At 36.4% G+C, this 17,744-nt stretch overlaps 1 protein-coding gene across 10 annotated transcripts in view; it reads left to right on the top strand.

Annotated features, from left to right (window-relative positions):
• VPS13B (vacuolar protein sorting 13 homolog B) overlaps positions 1 to 17,744 on the top strand; it is a 777,317-nt gene that overhangs the window by 622,397 nt on the left and 137,176 nt on the right. For all 10 annotated transcript variants that reach the window (XM_070631834.1, XM_070631835.1, XM_070631830.1 and 7 more), the window contains exons 37-39: positions 441 to 643; positions 3,041 to 3,248; positions 9,895 to 10,079. In XM_070631834.1, coding sequence (XP_070487935.1) covers positions 441 to 643; positions 3,041 to 3,248; positions 9,895 to 10,079 — 596 coding nt within the window. The remainder of the gene's footprint in view (positions 1 to 440; positions 644 to 3,040; positions 3,249 to 9,894; positions 10,080 to 17,744) is intronic.

A 17,744-nucleotide genomic window follows, 5' to 3' on the forward strand; every position in this document is an offset into this window, starting at 1 on the left:
ACATGAGCCAGTCAAAAACTTGAGCGTGTAGCAAAGTAATATACTATACTCTCTTACTGTAAGAAATCACAGAAAATTTCCCTTTCCCGTCATGTTAACAATAGACAAATGAAGCAGCTGTTCTTATTCTTAATGTAGTTGTTTGAAAAACTTGCACAATTTAATGAAAATGTCTCTACTCATAAAACTTAAAATGCTCACACATGGAAAGTCATAATGTTTTGGCAAATATTGCTTTGTTAGGAATGTGAATGAGGTATACCTGCTTCATATCTAGAATTCTATAGAAATGGCATAAAACTGTGGGGAAAAGCCAACTGAAAAAGACTCTGACAAAGGGTAAACTAATGCTCTTAAAAAGTATAGATAGTTCTTGTCTAAATATAGTTTTTTGACAAGGAGGAGTTATGTACCTCTCTCCATTTCTTTTTTTTCCTCAGGCATAATTCTTGGGTCATCATTTCTACTCAGCATAAATGATTTTCTCCTTAAAACAAGTCTCAAAGAAAGAAGTCGAATTCTCCTAGGACCATGTTGTGCTACTGCCAATCTGGAAGCTAAATGGTGTAAACACAGTGGCAATCCAGGCCCAGAACAGTCCATACCAAAAATATCCATCGATTTAAGAGGAGGTCTGCTACAGGTCTGTGGGGATTGGCTGCATTTTTCCCATAAGTTTTTAACTCGCCTTTGTTCATTTTTTGAACTGTTTCACTAAATTTTAAATTATGATGTGGTAAGAAAGGATATTGTCAGATTGCTGTCTTATTAAACTGTTTTTAACAGCTTTATTGAAATGCAATTCATATACCATAAAATTCACTTAAAGTATATGATTCAATGATTTTTCAGTTTTTACAGAATTATGTGATCGTCACTATAATCCATTTTAGAACATTTTTCACACACACACACCCCCTACAGAACCCTGTACCCATTAGCATTTGCTCCCCATTATCCTTTAGTCTCCTCTCCAGTCTATTTTCTGTCTCTACGTAGTTGACTGTTCTGGATATTTCATGTAAATGGAATCATACAATAAGTCCTCTTTTGTGACTGGCTTCTTTCACTTAGCATAGTGTTTTCAAGGTTCGTCCATGTTTTAGCAGGTGCCAGTACTTCATTCTTTTTTATGGCTAAATATTCCATTGTATGGCTATACCACATTTTATTTATCCATTCATCAATTGATGGACATTTTTGTTCTTTCCACTTTGGGCTATTATGAATAATACTGCCATGAATATTTGTGTACGAGTTTTTTATGTGGACCTGTGTTTTCATTCCTCTTGGATATATGACTAGGAGTGGAATTGCTGGGTTATTAAACCTTTTCTAATGTATAGACTTTTCTAGTTACAAAGCAGTCAGTCTGTCTCAAGCACAGTGTCATCAGTAATGTATAAGAACAATTTCCTAATGGCAGATTCCTTAGATATTGTGATGTTTGAAGACACACTTGACATATGATCACATTGCAACCTTTTATGCATTTGATTTACACCCAAGTATGGAATGTGTGAGAGTATCCAACTTATTTCTTGATAATTTTCTATTTGGATAGATGTGACTGTATTCTTTATATGATTTAATGTCCCCCAAATTTGACATGAACCCAAAAAACTTGAGAAATTCACAGTTGTAGAAAATGGAAACAACTAATTTTTTAATAATGGATACATGTTATATATAAGTTTCTTCTTTTCATCTAAAAGTTGTGTTGCGTCAAGTTTTTTTACCAATTTTCTTACTGACACAGAGCTAGATGTGGGGGTATCCTAATAATTTATTGCTTTGTATTGCTTTGGAGATTTTTGGCATCTATCAGAAATCTTCATACATTTAACAATAAGCATATGGTATCGTGTTGTTTTATCAAGAATATTAGTCATATTATCATTTTTCCAATGCAGCAAAGTAATGCTACATTAAAAACAACAGTAAGAGAAAAAACAAAGTATATCATCTCTATATTATTCAGTCACTGACTGTCTCTTGACAATTTAAAGGCTGGAGCAGTGTTCCATTCCCCAGCTTGACTTTTCACCCATCTCTATTTTTTCAGGATCCAATAAAAATAAGATTAATGAGAATAAAAGTAGATTTAGTACCATATCTCTTACCTTCATTTCTGAGATGCCTTAATTCCAGAGAGTAGGATCTAAGCTTAGGGTTTAAAACTTACCCACAAAGTATAGAGTTATTTTTTTCTGCCTCCATATATTCCTTTTTTTCTTTTCTGTTTCTCTTAGACGTAAAGATTGTATTGCCTTTATCCAATATATTCAGAGAAATTTAGCATTACTGAAATTTTGAGTCTTCTGACATTAATCATTAATACCCACCGGTCATACTTCTGTTAGAGACTAACATTCTTCCCATGCAGAACTTTTTCTCTGTTAGAGGAAACACCAAGGCCTTTTAGTGAAACTCTGTTGTAGCTACTGTACAATTGATTCTCAAGGGCTGTGGAAAACTGTGTGCTGGCACATTCTCACTAAACACAGAAGTTGAGAGCCTTCTAAATTCATGTTCATTGAGCATCTTCCCTCTCTTTCTCTCTGAAGAGTAAAAGTGCAAAGAAAGGAACCATGTAATCAAGACATGTTTATTTAATCCCATGACAAAATGTAGGAAGCTATTCCACAAGGTGATTATTGTTATTTTATAAATATTTTGGTCTGGAGGATCTTCATTGCCTTCTCTCAGACCATAATAGGTATTCTTTTCCCTCTTACCTAAGTTAATTCATAAACATTACTTCACATCAACATAATTTCATCACTGTTCAGCTTTTAAAATTGACTGTTATTCACACAGTCTATGATGTAATTGATTTTTTTATTTTTATATATTTACTCAAGTAATAGAATTTTATCCCACAGGTCGATTACTTCTTAGAAATTATAATTTAGTTATTGTCAGTAATTAAACTGAATGTAATTACAGTCTTGCAGTAATTCAAATATGATTGTACCTAATTATCCTCATGAAATATTTGTATTTAAAAGCCACTAAAATTTTTCATATGATTTTAAAGGTTTTCTGGGGTCAAGAACATTTGAATTGTTTAGTTCTTCTACATGAATTACTCAGTGGATACCTTAATGAAGAGCAAAACTTTGAAGTACAAACTTGTGAAGCAGTGCCACAAATGCCATCTCCTATGGAAAAGACTCTGACGTTTAAAAGTGAGCAAAGCTCAGATGACCTACGGACAGGTCTATTTCAGTATATACAAGATGCTGGTGAGTAGCAACAGCTTCAGTATGAGTGTGTGTGTGCATGTGTGTTTGTTTTAACTGCACAGTCATTAAATGGTAACACATTAAGATCACTTGAAAAGTACATTAATACCTGCAGTACAGAAATAGTTCATTGTCAGAGGCTCCAAGACGCTGGTGTAGGAAGACCCCAAACTCACCTCCTCTCAGAACACACTGGATCTACACCTAGGGATAGAGCACTTCCTCCTGAAGAAGAGCTGAGGGATGGTTAAAATGATTCTGCACATAGAGAGACCACATAAAAATGGGTAGGAGACACAGAGACATGGTATTGAAGGCACCCACCCCCAATGCTGATGACCTGCTGTAGGGAGGGATAACACTGAGGGGCTGTGCACAAGCTTGCCTGCTCTGGGGCACAGTGAAAAACCTGTGATTTAAAGGGCACCTAGACTCTACAGGCAGGAAATCCATTTACTAACCCTAGAATATTAGCTGAATGAGCAGGTAACTACTAGCACTCTCTCTGGAGTGAAGTGCTGGTGGGCGCCGTTCTTTGCATCCCCCCTCCACCTTGAGAGCAAGGGTGGGAGCATGGTCCAGATACTGCCAGCCTACTAAGGCTGCCCCAGCACACCCCCAGGCACAGACCCCAGCCATTGCCCAGTCCAGCTCCAGCCCCTGCGCTGGGGCACCCCCAGCCACCCAGGGGCCTGGGAATCTCCTGCCAGTGCCCCACTCCAGCTGCACTGCTGGGACATCCCCAGGCATCAAGCAGCCTGGGACTCCCTGATTGGGGCCCCACTCCAGCTAAAGCTGTTCTGCCAAAGCCACCCATAACATGCAGTCTACACAGGGGATCCTCCCACACAAGGCCACTCCTTCAAGAGTGGGAGAGTTAGCTGTTTTGCCTAATTCATAGAAACAAACACAGAAAGTCCAACAAAATGAAAAGATCGAAGAATATGTTCCAAACAAAAGAACAAGATAAAGCTCCAGAAAACAAAAACCATAGTGAAATGGAGATAAGTAATTTACCTGACAAAGAGTTCAAAGTAATGATCATAAAAATGCTCAGCAAACTCGGGAGAAGAATGGAGGAACACAGTGAGAACTTCAACAAAGAATTAGAAAATATAAGAAAGAACCAATCAGAGCTGAAAAATACAATAACTGAAATGAAAACTATGCTAAAAGGAATGAATAACAGATGTTAGATGATAAGGAAGAATAGACAAAATAGTGGAAATCACCCAGTCAGAACAGCAAAAAGAAAAAAGAATTTTAGAAAATGAGGACGGTTTAAGGGAACTCTGAGACAGCATCAAACGCAGTAACATTAGCACTGTATGAGTCCCAAAGGAGAAGCGAGAGAAAGGGGCGGGAAACTTATTTGAAGGAATAATGCCTGAAAACTTCCCTAACTTGAGGAAGGAAACAAACATCCAGGTCCAGGAAGCACAGAGTGTCCCAAACAAGATGAACTTGAAGAGATTCACACCATGATATAATTAAAATGGCAAAAGTTAAAAATAAAGACAGAATCTTAAAGGGAGCAAGAGAAAAACAAGTCATATACAAAGGAACCCATAGGCCTACCAGCTGATTTTTCAGTGGAAACTTTGTAGGCCGTAAGATAGTGGCATGATATGTTTAAAGTGCTGAAAGGAAAAAATTTACAACCAAGAATACTCTACTCGTCAAGGTTATCATTCAGAATTTAAGGAGAGATTGAGTTTCCCAGACAAGTAAAAACTAAAGAAATTCATCACTAAACCGGCCTTAAAAGAAATGTTAAAGGGTCTTCTTTAAGTGGGAAAGAAAAGGCCATAACTAGGAATAAGAAAATATGTGAAAGAAAAAATATCACTGGTAAAAGCAAATATTAAGTAAAGGCAATAGATCGCCACTAAAAAGCCAATATGAACGTTGAAAGACAAAGCTAGTAAAATTAACTATAACTACAATAAGTGGTTAAAGGATATACAAAATAAAAAGATGTAAAATATGAATCAAAAACATAAAATGTGGGAGGGAGGAGTAAAAGTGTAGTGGTTTTAGAATGCCTTTGAACTTAAGCAACTATCACCTTAAAATAGACTGCTATATATATATATAGGTTGATATATGTGAACCTCATGGTAACCCTAAACCAAAAACCCACAATAGATACACAAAAAATAAAGAGAAAGGAACCCAAATATAACACTAAAGAAAACCACCAAACCACAAGGGAAGAGACCGAGAAAAGAAGAAAGGAATAGAGAAGAACTACAAAAAAAAAAACAGAAAACAACTGACAAAATGGCAATAAATATATACCTATAAATAATTATTTAAAATGTAAATGGACTAGATGCTTCAAACAAAAGACATGAGGTTGCTGAATGGATTAAAAAAACAAGACCCATCTATATGCTGCCTATGAGAGACTCACTTCAAATCTAAAGACACACAGAGACTGAAAGTGAAAGGATGGAAAAATATATTCCATGCAAATGGAAACAAAAAGAAAGCTGGGTAGCGATACTCAAATCAGGCAAAATAGACTTGAAAACAAAGATTGTAACAAAAGACAAAGAAGGACATTACATAATGATAAAGGGATAATCCAAAAAAGGAATATAGCATTCATAAATATGTATGCAGCTAACATAGGAGCACCCAAATATATAAAGCAAATATCAACAGACATAAAAGGAGAAATTGACAGTAATACAATAAGTATACGCAACTTACATCAATGAAGAGATCATCTAGACAGAAAATCCGTAGGGAAACAATGGCCTTATATGACACATTAGAGCAAATGGACTTAATAGAGATATATACAGAAAATTCCATTCAAAAACTGAAGAATACATATTCTTTTCAAGTACACATGGAACATTCTTCAGGATGGATCACATGAGGTCATGAAACAAGTCTCAATAAATTTAAGAAGATTGAAATCATATTAAGCAGCTTTTTCAACCACAGAGGTACGAAACTAGAATTCAACTATAAGAAGACAGCTGGATAAGTCACAAATATGTGGAGACTAAACAACATGCTACTGAACAACTATTGGGGTTAACGAAGAAATCAAAGGAGAAATCAAAAAAATACCTGGAGATAAATGAAAATATGACATGCCAAAATCTATGGGCTGCAGCTAAAGTGGTGCTATAAGGGAAGTACATAGCAATACAGGCCTACCTTAAGAAATAAGAAAAATCTCAAATAAACAATCTAACGTTGCACAAAAAAGAATAAACAAAGCCCAAAGTCAGTAGAAAGAAGGAAATAATAAAAATCAGAGTAGAAATAAATGAAATAGAGACTAAAAAGACAATAGAAACTAAAAGCTTGTTCTTTGAAAAGATGAACAAAATTGACAACCTTTATCTAGATTCACTAAGAAAAAAAGAGTGGAGGCTCAAATAAATAAAATCAGAAACAAAAGAGGAGAAATTACAACAGATACCATAGAAATACAAAAGATTATAAGAGACTACTATGAAAAGCTGTACACCAACAAATTAGATAACCTAGAATAAAATGGATAAATTCTTATAATCATACAACCTTCCAAAACTAGATCAAGAAGAAATAGAGAATCTGAATAGACCAATCACTGTTAAGGAGATTGAAATGGTAATCAAACACCTCCCAAAAAACAAAAGTACAGGACCAGATGACTTCTCTGATGAATTCTGCCAAACATTCAAAGAAGATCTAATACCTATCCTCTCAAACTCTTCCAAAAAATTGAAGAGGAGAGGATGCCTTCTAACTCATAAAGCCAACATTAACTATACGCAAACCAGACAAGGACAACACACAAAAAGAAAATTACAGGCCAATATCACTGATAAAATACAGCAAAAATCTTTAACAAAATACTAGCAAACTGAATACAACAATACATTAAAAGGGTCATGCACCATGATCAAGTGGAATTTATCCCAGTGATGCAGAGATGGTTCAACATCTGCAAACCAATCAATATCATATGCCACATTAACAAAATGAAATACCAAAATTGTATGATCATCTCAATAGATGCAGAGAAAGCATTTGGCAAGATTCAACAGTCATTTATGATCAAAAACTCTGAATAAAATGGGTATAGAAGGAAAGTACCTCAACATAATAAAGGCCACTTATGACAGACCCACAGCCAACGTCGTACTCAATGGTGCAAAACTGAAAGCTAACCCTCTAAGAACAGGAACAAAACAAGGATGCCCACTCTAACCACTCTGATTCAACATAGTATTGGAAGTCCTAGCCAGAGCAGTTAGACAGAAAAAGAAATAAAAGGCATCCAGAGTGTAAAAGAAAAGGTAAAGCTGTCACCATTTGCAGATGACGTGATTTTATATGTAGAAAACCCTAGAGAATCCACCAAAGAACTATTGGGAATAATAAACGAATACAGTAAAGTTGCAGGGTTCAAAATCAACACACAAAAATCAGTTGCGTTTCTGGGCAGTAACCACAAACTAGCAGAAAGAGAAATTAAGAAAACAATCCCATTTACAGTTGCAACAAAAAGAATAAAAAACCTAGGAATAAATTTAACCAAGGAAGTGAAAGATCTGTACACTGAAAACTATAAGGTATTATTGAAAGAGATCAAGGAAGACTCAAAGAAAAGGGAAGACATTCCATGCTCATGGATTGGAAGAATTAACATAGTTAAAAATGTCCATATTACCTAAAGCAATGTACAGTTTCAATGCAATCCCTATCAAAATCCCAATGACATTTTTCACAGAAATAGAACAAAGAGTTCTAGGATTTGTATGGACAAAAGACCCTGAATAGCCAAAGCAGTTCTGAGAAAACAAAACGAAGCTGGGGCTATCACACTCCCTGATTTCAAAATACACTACAAAGTCATAGTAATCAAAGCAGCATGATATTGGCAGAAAAAACACAGATCAACCAAAAAGAATCAAACACCCAGAAACAAACCCACATATATATATAGATAGCTAATTTTGAAAAAAGGAGGCAAGAACATACGGTGGAGAAAGCAAAGTCTCTTCAATAAATGGTGTTGGGAAAACTGGACAGCCACATGCAAAAGAATGAAATTAGACTACTATGTTACACCATACACAAAAATTAACTCAAAATGGATTAAAGACTTGAATGTAAGACCTGAAACCATAAAACTCTTAGAAGAAAACACAGGCAGTATGCCCTTTCATATCAGTCTTAGCAATATCTTTTTGAGTATGACTCCTCAGGCAAAGGAAACAAAAGCAAAAATAAACAAATCAGACTACATCAAACTAAAAAGCTTCTGCACAGCAAAGGAAACCATCAACAAAACAAAAAGACAAGCTACCAATTATGAGCAGATATTTGCAAATCATACATACAATAAGGGATTAATATCTAAAATATATAAGAACTCATATAACTTAACAACCAAAAGAATGAGCAGAGGATCTGAATAGACATTCTTCCAAAGAAGATATCCAGATCGCCAACAGGCACATGAAAAGATGTTCAACACACTATTTATTAGGGAAATTCAAGGCAAAACCACAGTGAGATTATCACCTCATTCCTGGCAGAATGGCTGTTAACTACAAATACAAGAAATAACAAGTGTTGGGTCGGATGTGGGAAAAAGGGAACCCTCAGACACTGCTGGTGAGAATGTAAATTGGTGCACCCACTATGGAAAACAGTATGGAGATTCTTCAGAAAATTAAGAATAGAACTACCTTATGATCCAGCTATTCCACTGCTGGGTATTTATCCAAAGAATATGAAAACACTAATTTGAAAAGAGATATGCACTCCTATGTTCAATGTGGCATTATTTCCAATGGCCAACACATGGAAACAACCTAAGTGCCCATTGATGGATGAATGGATAAAGAAGATATGGTTTATGTACATAATGGAATACTACTCAGCCATGAAAAGATGAAACTTTACCATTTGCAACAACATAGACGGACCTTGAGGGTATTATGCTAAGTTAAATAAGTCAGACAGAGAAAGATAAATACCATATGCGTCAACTCATATGTAGACGATAACAACAAACAAACACATAGATACAGAGAACAGACTGGTTACCCAAGGGGAATGGGGATAGGAGGATGACAAAATGAGTTAAGAAGGTCATTTGTACAGTGATGGATGGAAACTAGACTTTTGGTGGTGAATTTGATGTAATGTATATGTAAGTCAAATTATAATGGTGTACACCTGAAATCTATATAATGTTATAAACCAGTGTTACCTCAATTAAAAAAAATAATACATTACCATTCAGTCTCATAAGGGAGAATTCTTAGTTTGTTCTTGTCTCAAACCATATAAAATGATCAACCAGCTTCTTTATATTCTTTTCCTTTTTTTCTTCTTTTTCTCCCCAAAGCTCCCGGTACATAGTTGTGTATTCTAGTTGTGAGTGCCTCTGGGTGTGCTCTGTGGGACGCCACCTCAGCATGGCCTGATGAGTGGTGCCATGTCCGCGCCCAGGATCTGAACCAGAGAAACCCTGAGCCGCCAAAGTGGAGCACACGAACTTAACCACTCGGCCTTGGGTCCAGCCTCATGATCTTTTCTTTTATCCTCCTAATTTTTTCTTGTTGTAATAAAGCAACATGTTCTCCTTCAAAAGCATACAGTTAACGGTATTTTCATTTAACAGAACCTTTGAAAATGCCTGGTGTCTATGAAGTTTTGTTTTACAATGAAACTGAAGATAGCCCAGGGATGATGTTATGGAGATATCCAGAACCAAGAGTGCTCACCCTTGTACGAATAACTCCGGTGCCCTTCAACACCACAGAAGATCCAGATATTAGCACAGCAGACCTTGGTGATATGCTACAGGTATGTAATGACTATTCATTTAAAATAAAAACATTGTGGGAAAGCGCTGATTATATACTAGGAAAAATATTTGGAGCATACTTATTTTTCCCATCAGTAGTATTAGAGAGAAATACGCACATATGTACATATGCGTGCATACATACACACACACAACAGAAATTTTAAAATATGGAAATAACGTAATTCAGATTCATGGTACATGGCAATTTTGAGAGTTCTCAATTCTACTCTTACTCCTGTTGTAGATAGGTTACATGGGCTCTAACTGTAATGGAACAAACAGGTGTCATTCGGTACCTTTTTTTTTTTTTTTGAGTACCTACCACACATTTTTTGAGTGCTCGCACAGCATTTCTAGAAGTGCTCTATGAAATAAAATATCCACAGAAGGCCAGAATGGCCTGAGTTTTCCTTTGATTTCCAGAGCTGAAAATGGTCTGGGGTCTTGAGGTAGGCTGATAGGAGAACCATCTAACCAGTGATCATATTCCATATGATTTTGTGAAAGTTTGTTTCTTTTCATTTCCCTGAGTTTGATGTAAATGTCGTTGGAGGTATTGGTATATTGTCCTTCTACTTGTTAATATTCTATGGATCTGAATTTCTCCTAAAATTTGTTTTGCTCTCAGTCTTCCATCTGTTACTATATCACACAGCTATCCACTCAAAGCCTAGGAGTCATTCCTGATTGCTGTCTTTCCCTAACTCCCCACATCTAATTCATCAACAAGTCTTGTCAGTTCTACCTCCAAAATATCTCCCTATTCCATCTACTTCTCTCTGTTTTTTCTGGTACAACTTGAGTCCAAGCCACCATCTTCTATTCCCTACCACAGTAGCTTCCTAAGTGGTCTCTATGATTCCCTTCTTGACTCCCTGTAATGCATTTTTCAAATAGCAGCTAAAGCGGTCTTCTAAAAATGGAGATGAGGTCACATCACTTTCCTAACTTAAAACCTGACAATGGCTTCCTCTTATACTTAGAAAGAACGAAATTCAAATATCTTGCTGTGGCCTACAAGGACCTATGACCTTGCCCTGCCCACCTCTCTGACTTGATCTCATGCCAGTCTCCCCATTTCTCACTGTACTCTAGCCACACCATCCTCCTTTTTCTCCTTGTGCATACCAGTTCAAAGTCATTTCTCTTGCTCTGCCCCTTATCTTTTTCAGTCAGGTACTAGCTCACACATCATATCCTTGCTCGCTCACTACCACTACTTTATTTTGTATTGCATTACCTTGTTTTACTTTCTTCATAGCTCTTAGCACTATTCAGAATTATGCCATGTGTTTATTTACTACTTGCTTATGGTCTTTGTCTCTCTACTGTTAGAAAATAAGCTTCTTCTATGTCTTGATCACTTATCTCCAGCACCTGGTATGTAGAGATGTTCACCAATTTTTTTTTAATTAGTGCTTTATACTTAATAATTTAGAGTAATAATAGAAATCAGAAGAATCCAAGATGCACATTAACATAGGTATAATTATAGTCTTATTTAATTCTTGTTTCAATTTCTTATCATAATATATTTAATCAGATGTTTACCTTCTGGATTGATAACAATAAAATGTGTCATTTTGTCAAGTGAACTAGAGTGTGCAGAACTATCCAATTTGCCAAATGTCAATAGTCTTTTTTTTTTCTTGTGATGAAAACTTTTAAGGTCTACTCTCACGGCAAATCTACTTTGATTCTTAAATTCTCAGAGTTGTTTCCCAACCTATCAAGATCATGTTCATGATTATCTTCTCTACCAATATTCTTGGATTATTTTTGCTAAGTAAAATAACAGTATCTTTGACTCCTTGTCTTATTAGACTTGCCTAAATGCAGAACATCTGTAGTATTTTCAGTCAACATGAAGATACTCATATATCAGTGTTTGAGCATCATGTAAGGGCTTCTTTCTGATTTTGGGGTTCAGACTTATAGGTACATGTTAATACATTTAACATAAGTCTAATAACTAACTACTAATGTCAGTATTATGCTAGATGTATTAAATAGGACATTTAAAATGGTAAGTACATTCACTAGTGACATGTTCTTTATCTTCTCACTGCTGTTGGAGAGGCAGAGAATATAGTGGTTGAGAGAATGAACTATAGCCAGAATGCCTGGGTTCAAATTCTGGCTCTGCCTCTTGCAAACTTTGTCACCTTAAAAATGTAACTTAATCCCTCAGTCTCAGGTTTTTTGTTTTGCTTTTTTTAATCAATAAAATGAGGATATTAATAATGTGATGATTATAGGAATTAATATTTGTAAGACACATAGAACAATGCCTGGCACATAGCAAGTACTACATAAGTATGAGTATACTATCACTCCTATGATGACCATTGTCAAAACTCTTTTCATGAAGAGGAAGCACAGGCTGGACCAGAGAGAGCTGGTGTGTGATGACTCTACAGACCTGCTGGAGTAGTCCAAGAGATCTGGGACAGTCCCTGGGGCCTAGACAGTGGACTTGGCACATAAGCAAAGCACTGCATGAAGGAAGCCTGGCAGGTTTCAACAGCAAAGAGTTGGTGTCAGAGAGGTCCTGCTATGTTTCATATCTTGTTGGAGAAATAGGAGCTAGGTGTGGGCAGAGTTCAAAGGCTGGGATACTGGCCTAACAAGAAAGACAGGGTTGTACCTACTGTGAATTGAAAGGGAGAGCTTGATCCCAGTGGTGAGAAGAAACACCTGGAATCGACAACTGGGATGAAAGAACAGAGCAGGACTGGCAGAAGGTTGCCGTGCTGCTGAACTCCTGGTTCAATCCTTGTTTTCCCCTGACTAGGAGCAGAATTTGTCCCAGGGGTTGAGGTGAGCCCCATCTGTGGAAATAACTCTCTGGGTCACAATCTTAGAACCATACAAACTATTTTGTTTCCTTGGAGCTTGTTGAGAACAGAAGATATGTTGCATGAATCACAGGTTTGATTCAATACAACAGCTGGTTTTTTTTGAGCACTTGCAGTGCCAGACCGTGGGCTTGCTCCTGGGGATTCAGATACAGGTGAGACACTGTCCACTGATGAGAAGCTCTCACTCTAGCAGGGAAGTTTCTCTGGTTGGTTGGGGGTAGAAGAGTCCCCCTAATTTCAGCTTTCAAGGAGAACCTCTCTGTTGTCAGACTCGTTCTCCCGCTAGATGTGATTATCTCTAGGTCTATACCAGAGGCAGAGCTAAAATATTGAACTGCTTATCCTGAATAGCAGGGAGCTTATGAAAAGAAGGCCCTTTATCAACATGGTTTAGTGCGGATAATGTAGACTTTGAAGTCTCAGCTGCTGACTTCTCCCCTCCCCTTTTTATTTTACTGACTCAGTGAACTTAGGCAAACTGATCTCTTGAGCCTTAATGTCCTCAAGTGAACACTGGAGTTAATGTTGTTTACCTTTCAGAGTTGTTGCAAGAATTAGATGAAGTATTATAGCTAAATCAATCAAATGCCTTACACATAGTGCATTCTTAATAAATGTTAATTTCCTCCTCTGTGCTCCACCTACACAAGCTAGTGCCTGGACTGCTAAAAGAGCCTCCTAAATGGAATTCCATTCTTCAATCTCTTCCTTCCAATCTATCCTAATAAATTCTTAAAGGAACTAGTAGATTGTATCACTTCCCTGAGAAAAACCTTCAGTGGTTCTATCACCCTACTAGACTGACCTTGAGGGCCCTGCATAACCTTCCCAACCCCTAACCCAGTTTTGCCTTTCACTCCCTTATACATGATCTATGCTTTAGTTAAACTGGCCTATTCAGCATTCCCCAAGCCAGCCTATGACATCCCACTTCCATACCACTCCCTCTTCAGTTGAATCTCTCTCTTCTCTGCTGAAATCCTATCCACACTTCCAAACAGCTCAAATGCCATCTATTTCATGAAGCCTTTCCCAGACACTGTCTCCAAATATGATATTGCCTTCCTCTGAAGTCCTATAACAGCACTTCATAGCACCACTTTTATGCTATTTCTCACTTTATTCCTCACATTTTATCTATGTGTCCATATCTTGTCTCCCCCTTAGACTCTAGATTTCCAAAGGAAATGATCATATGTAGTTTTTCATTATGTCCCTTACGGTATCTACTGAAGTGGAAATACTCAGTATACTGAATGAATGAATGAATGCATGAATGTCCATGTTCCTATTTTGTATTATTCAAAACTGTTTGTCATTATTTTATGACACTATTGAATGAGTTTTGGTTTTACAAACTGAATTATGTCAGGATGCATTGTGTTATGCTTCAGTAATATTATCTAACATAAATACACCATCTAATGTCATTACGTTACACGGGCTCTTGGTGAGATCATTGAATATTCTGCCAAGCCCACTGCCCCCTAGTCAGAGGCTAGTTCTTAAATACAAAGATAAGTTGATCTCCTTGATTTCAGTCCTAAAAACAGAATTGAGTTTGGATAACTTTTTCCTTCAGGACCATTTGGTTCATAAAAAACTGACCGTATAGAGTTCACTTATACAGAACCCTCAAATTTGTCTGCTTATATATCTTTCCATGATTAGTAATGGGATTTATAAACAGGCTCCCCATATTTTATGGGGTTTATTTTGCAATTGTACTGAAAAATTTGGAAAACGTGTCTATAATATTAAACTAACCATGGCTTCTGAATAAAGACCCTTAAGTTAATGTTCATAGAAATCAAAAGGAGCTTATTTTGTGGTCAGTTTATAATTTTATTATGTTAAATTTTAAGTGTTGGTAGTATATTTAGATGTCAATAAAATTTGGATCTGTAAAGTAGAATAATGCCATTAACCTAGAAGGAATGTTGTGTGCTTTAAATGAGTTTAAATATAAGAAATTTCTGGCACTGTGTTTGGCACATCCCAGATTTTCCCCTCTCCTCATCCTATTGTGTACACTCCCTATGGAGGATTCCATTTTAGAAATAGCTATGTTCCCAGATTATAAAATTTTAATCCATCCTTTGTCGTAGAATTGATAATGGATATTTTAATTCTCACACAGATCTGTCATGGTGCTTGGTCTTGTTCTCTCAATACTATATTATTCTTGTTTTAATTCGTATATTGCACTAAATTTTTAGATATCTTCATTTGGTATGTGATAATAGGCCAAACTAAATATCATCCTTCCCCAAGGATCTGAAGAGTATAAGGCTTGAGCATTACAATTCAAGGCAAACACTGAATAGATTGGGATCACTGAAGCAATATAAACAGATGGGGAGCAAAGTTAAATAACCTACTATATGGACTAAAAGGAAGGATATAAGACTTAAAGTCAGGAATTTCTCTAATGCAAGAAATATCTAGGGTGTACATAAAATTCCTGTTGTTGAAGTCAGGAAAGAAAATGTTTAAGTAATTTGGGGAAAAGTTAACACAGGTTCACAAAACTTTACATTACAAAAAATCAGATCTACACCTTCATAAAATGTAAGTTAACCTATGAAGAGAGAAACATATCTGTTATTTTTATTTCCACTTCATAGCATTTCTCATCAGCAAATAATTATTGAATATTTTCTCAATATCAATATCCGTGTAGGATACTTCTCAGTGTCATTGTAGGGTACTACAATGTATAGACAGTGAGGATATAAAGAAATAGATCTGTTCCTACTCTTATAAGGTTTTTTGGGTTTTGTTTTTAAAGTTGGCAGATGATGAAGGTTACAAGGCAGGCTGGATTTTCAGACCCTGGACATACTCATCAGGACTTAAGTTTCATGGAATTAGAGTCTTTTTTTTTTAAGTATGCTTTTTTTGGTGAGGAAGCTTGGCCCTAAGCTGACATCTGTTGCCAATCTTCCTCTTTTTTGTTTTTTTCTCCCCAAAGCCCCAGTACATCGTTTTATATCCTAGTTGTAGGTCATTCTAGTTCTTCTGTGTGGGATGCTGCCACAGCATGGCTTGATGAGCAGTGTGTAAGTCCACGCCTGGGATCCGAACCAGTGAACCCCAGGCTGCTGAAGCAGAGCACACAAACTTAACCACTCAGCCACAGAGTAGCCCTTGAGAGTTATAATCTATTTGAAAAGAGAGGGCATAATTGCATATGCAAACTCATAAGATAGAATAGCTGAGTGTATATTAAGATATGAATATATATTTATTTAGGAGGAATCATGTAACTTGGGGAATTCTGACATCTGAAGAGTAAGTTGAATTAATTGGAAAAAAAGAAATTTGTTACTAAAACTGTATGATTTCATAGCACTCTCTCAGTTACAAAAGCATTTTTAAGCTTCAGAATTTGGTGAAGATTTCTTAATATGAAAAAATCATGACTAGAGTCCTTAAAAAGACATCTTCACAAGGATAACAGGAAGAAAAAAGACAAAAGCAAACTGTGTCATTTGTTTATTTCTGGTGGAGAAGGAGAACAGTAAGCCAAAGAAATCAATGCACTCAAGACTAATTCACTTTTGTTTATCCAGTTCAAAAGTCAAGGAAATTAGTTTTTAAAATAACATTAATATGATTATAAAAATCAAAGTGAAACCACATTGGAAGAAGAATGAACAAAAAATTGCATACTTGGAAACCAAAGAGAATCTAAATGGTTGAGATCTGTTATTTTTGCTCTAATGTGTTGCAATCGTCTTTGTGTTTTACACCCAGCCCTGTGCTAGGTGCTTTGCATGCATAACCTCATTAAATCTCACTTTATTCTGTGAAGTAGGCATTATCTTCATTTTATAAGGGGGAAACTGAGGCCAAAAGAAATTAACTGATCTTGAGTCATAACACTTAAAAAACGAGAGCCAGAATTTCATCCTAGGTCTTTCTGACTCCAAATCCTATGTTCTTTACCCTAATTGTAAAACATTGGGATAATATTGTTGATGCTACATTTGGGTGATAGTGAGCTACTATATTGAGAAATATGGAAAGAAGGAAAATAAAATTATCCTTTTACGTCAAACTGTTAAATCATGAAATAATTAATCAGACCAGAGATATGCAAAATAATCTTAAATAAATGAAAGGACTCATCGACACACAAGACAGACTGAATATTAAGATATCTAAAGAAAGAATGTTTCCTTCACAAGGAGAACCGGTCAGCTCTAGAAACCTAGGAGGGTCACGGAAGCATTTATTGGCAGAAGCCCTCCTGGCAGCATCCAAAGAAGTGGTGTCCAAATATCTGGTTCACCTGGTAGTTAAATCCCTTTTATGAAGATGAATGTAGCAGCTGTCAGATCTCTGTGTCTAACGTTAAAATCATCTAAACAACCAAAAAACCTTCTAATAGTTTGACTGCCAATGCAGTCTGTCAATTGAGAAAGTATCATACACTGCTCAGCCCAGTACCAGTATCCACGCTGCTTGGCGGTTTTATATCTCATGGTAAATTAATAGCTTGGCATCTGGTTTATATATCAATCTCTAGTGAACTTTGTTGCATGACTCAGCATTCCTAAGTCTACTCAGTGCTAGGACACCATGGAAATGTTTTGAGACTGTAAGACCAACAGTAAGATCTTGAATCATGGTGAAGCCATCACACTAAGTACCCTCTTGTGGCTACCTGCCTTCCCAGAATGCTGGCCTTTCCCAGATGATATCTCTGTTGTGCAACGCATCAACAAAGTTCTTTCCGAACAAAATTCTCCTCTCACTCTCTTGAAGAGTTGTAAGGAGTAGAGATAATGTATG

The sequence above is a fragment of the Equus przewalskii genome, chromosome 8, assembly GCF_037783145.1.
Source record: "Equus przewalskii isolate Varuska chromosome 8, EquPr2, whole genome shotgun sequence".
Classification (NCBI taxonomy): Eukaryota; Metazoa; Chordata; class Mammalia; order Perissodactyla; family Equidae; genus Equus; species Equus przewalskii.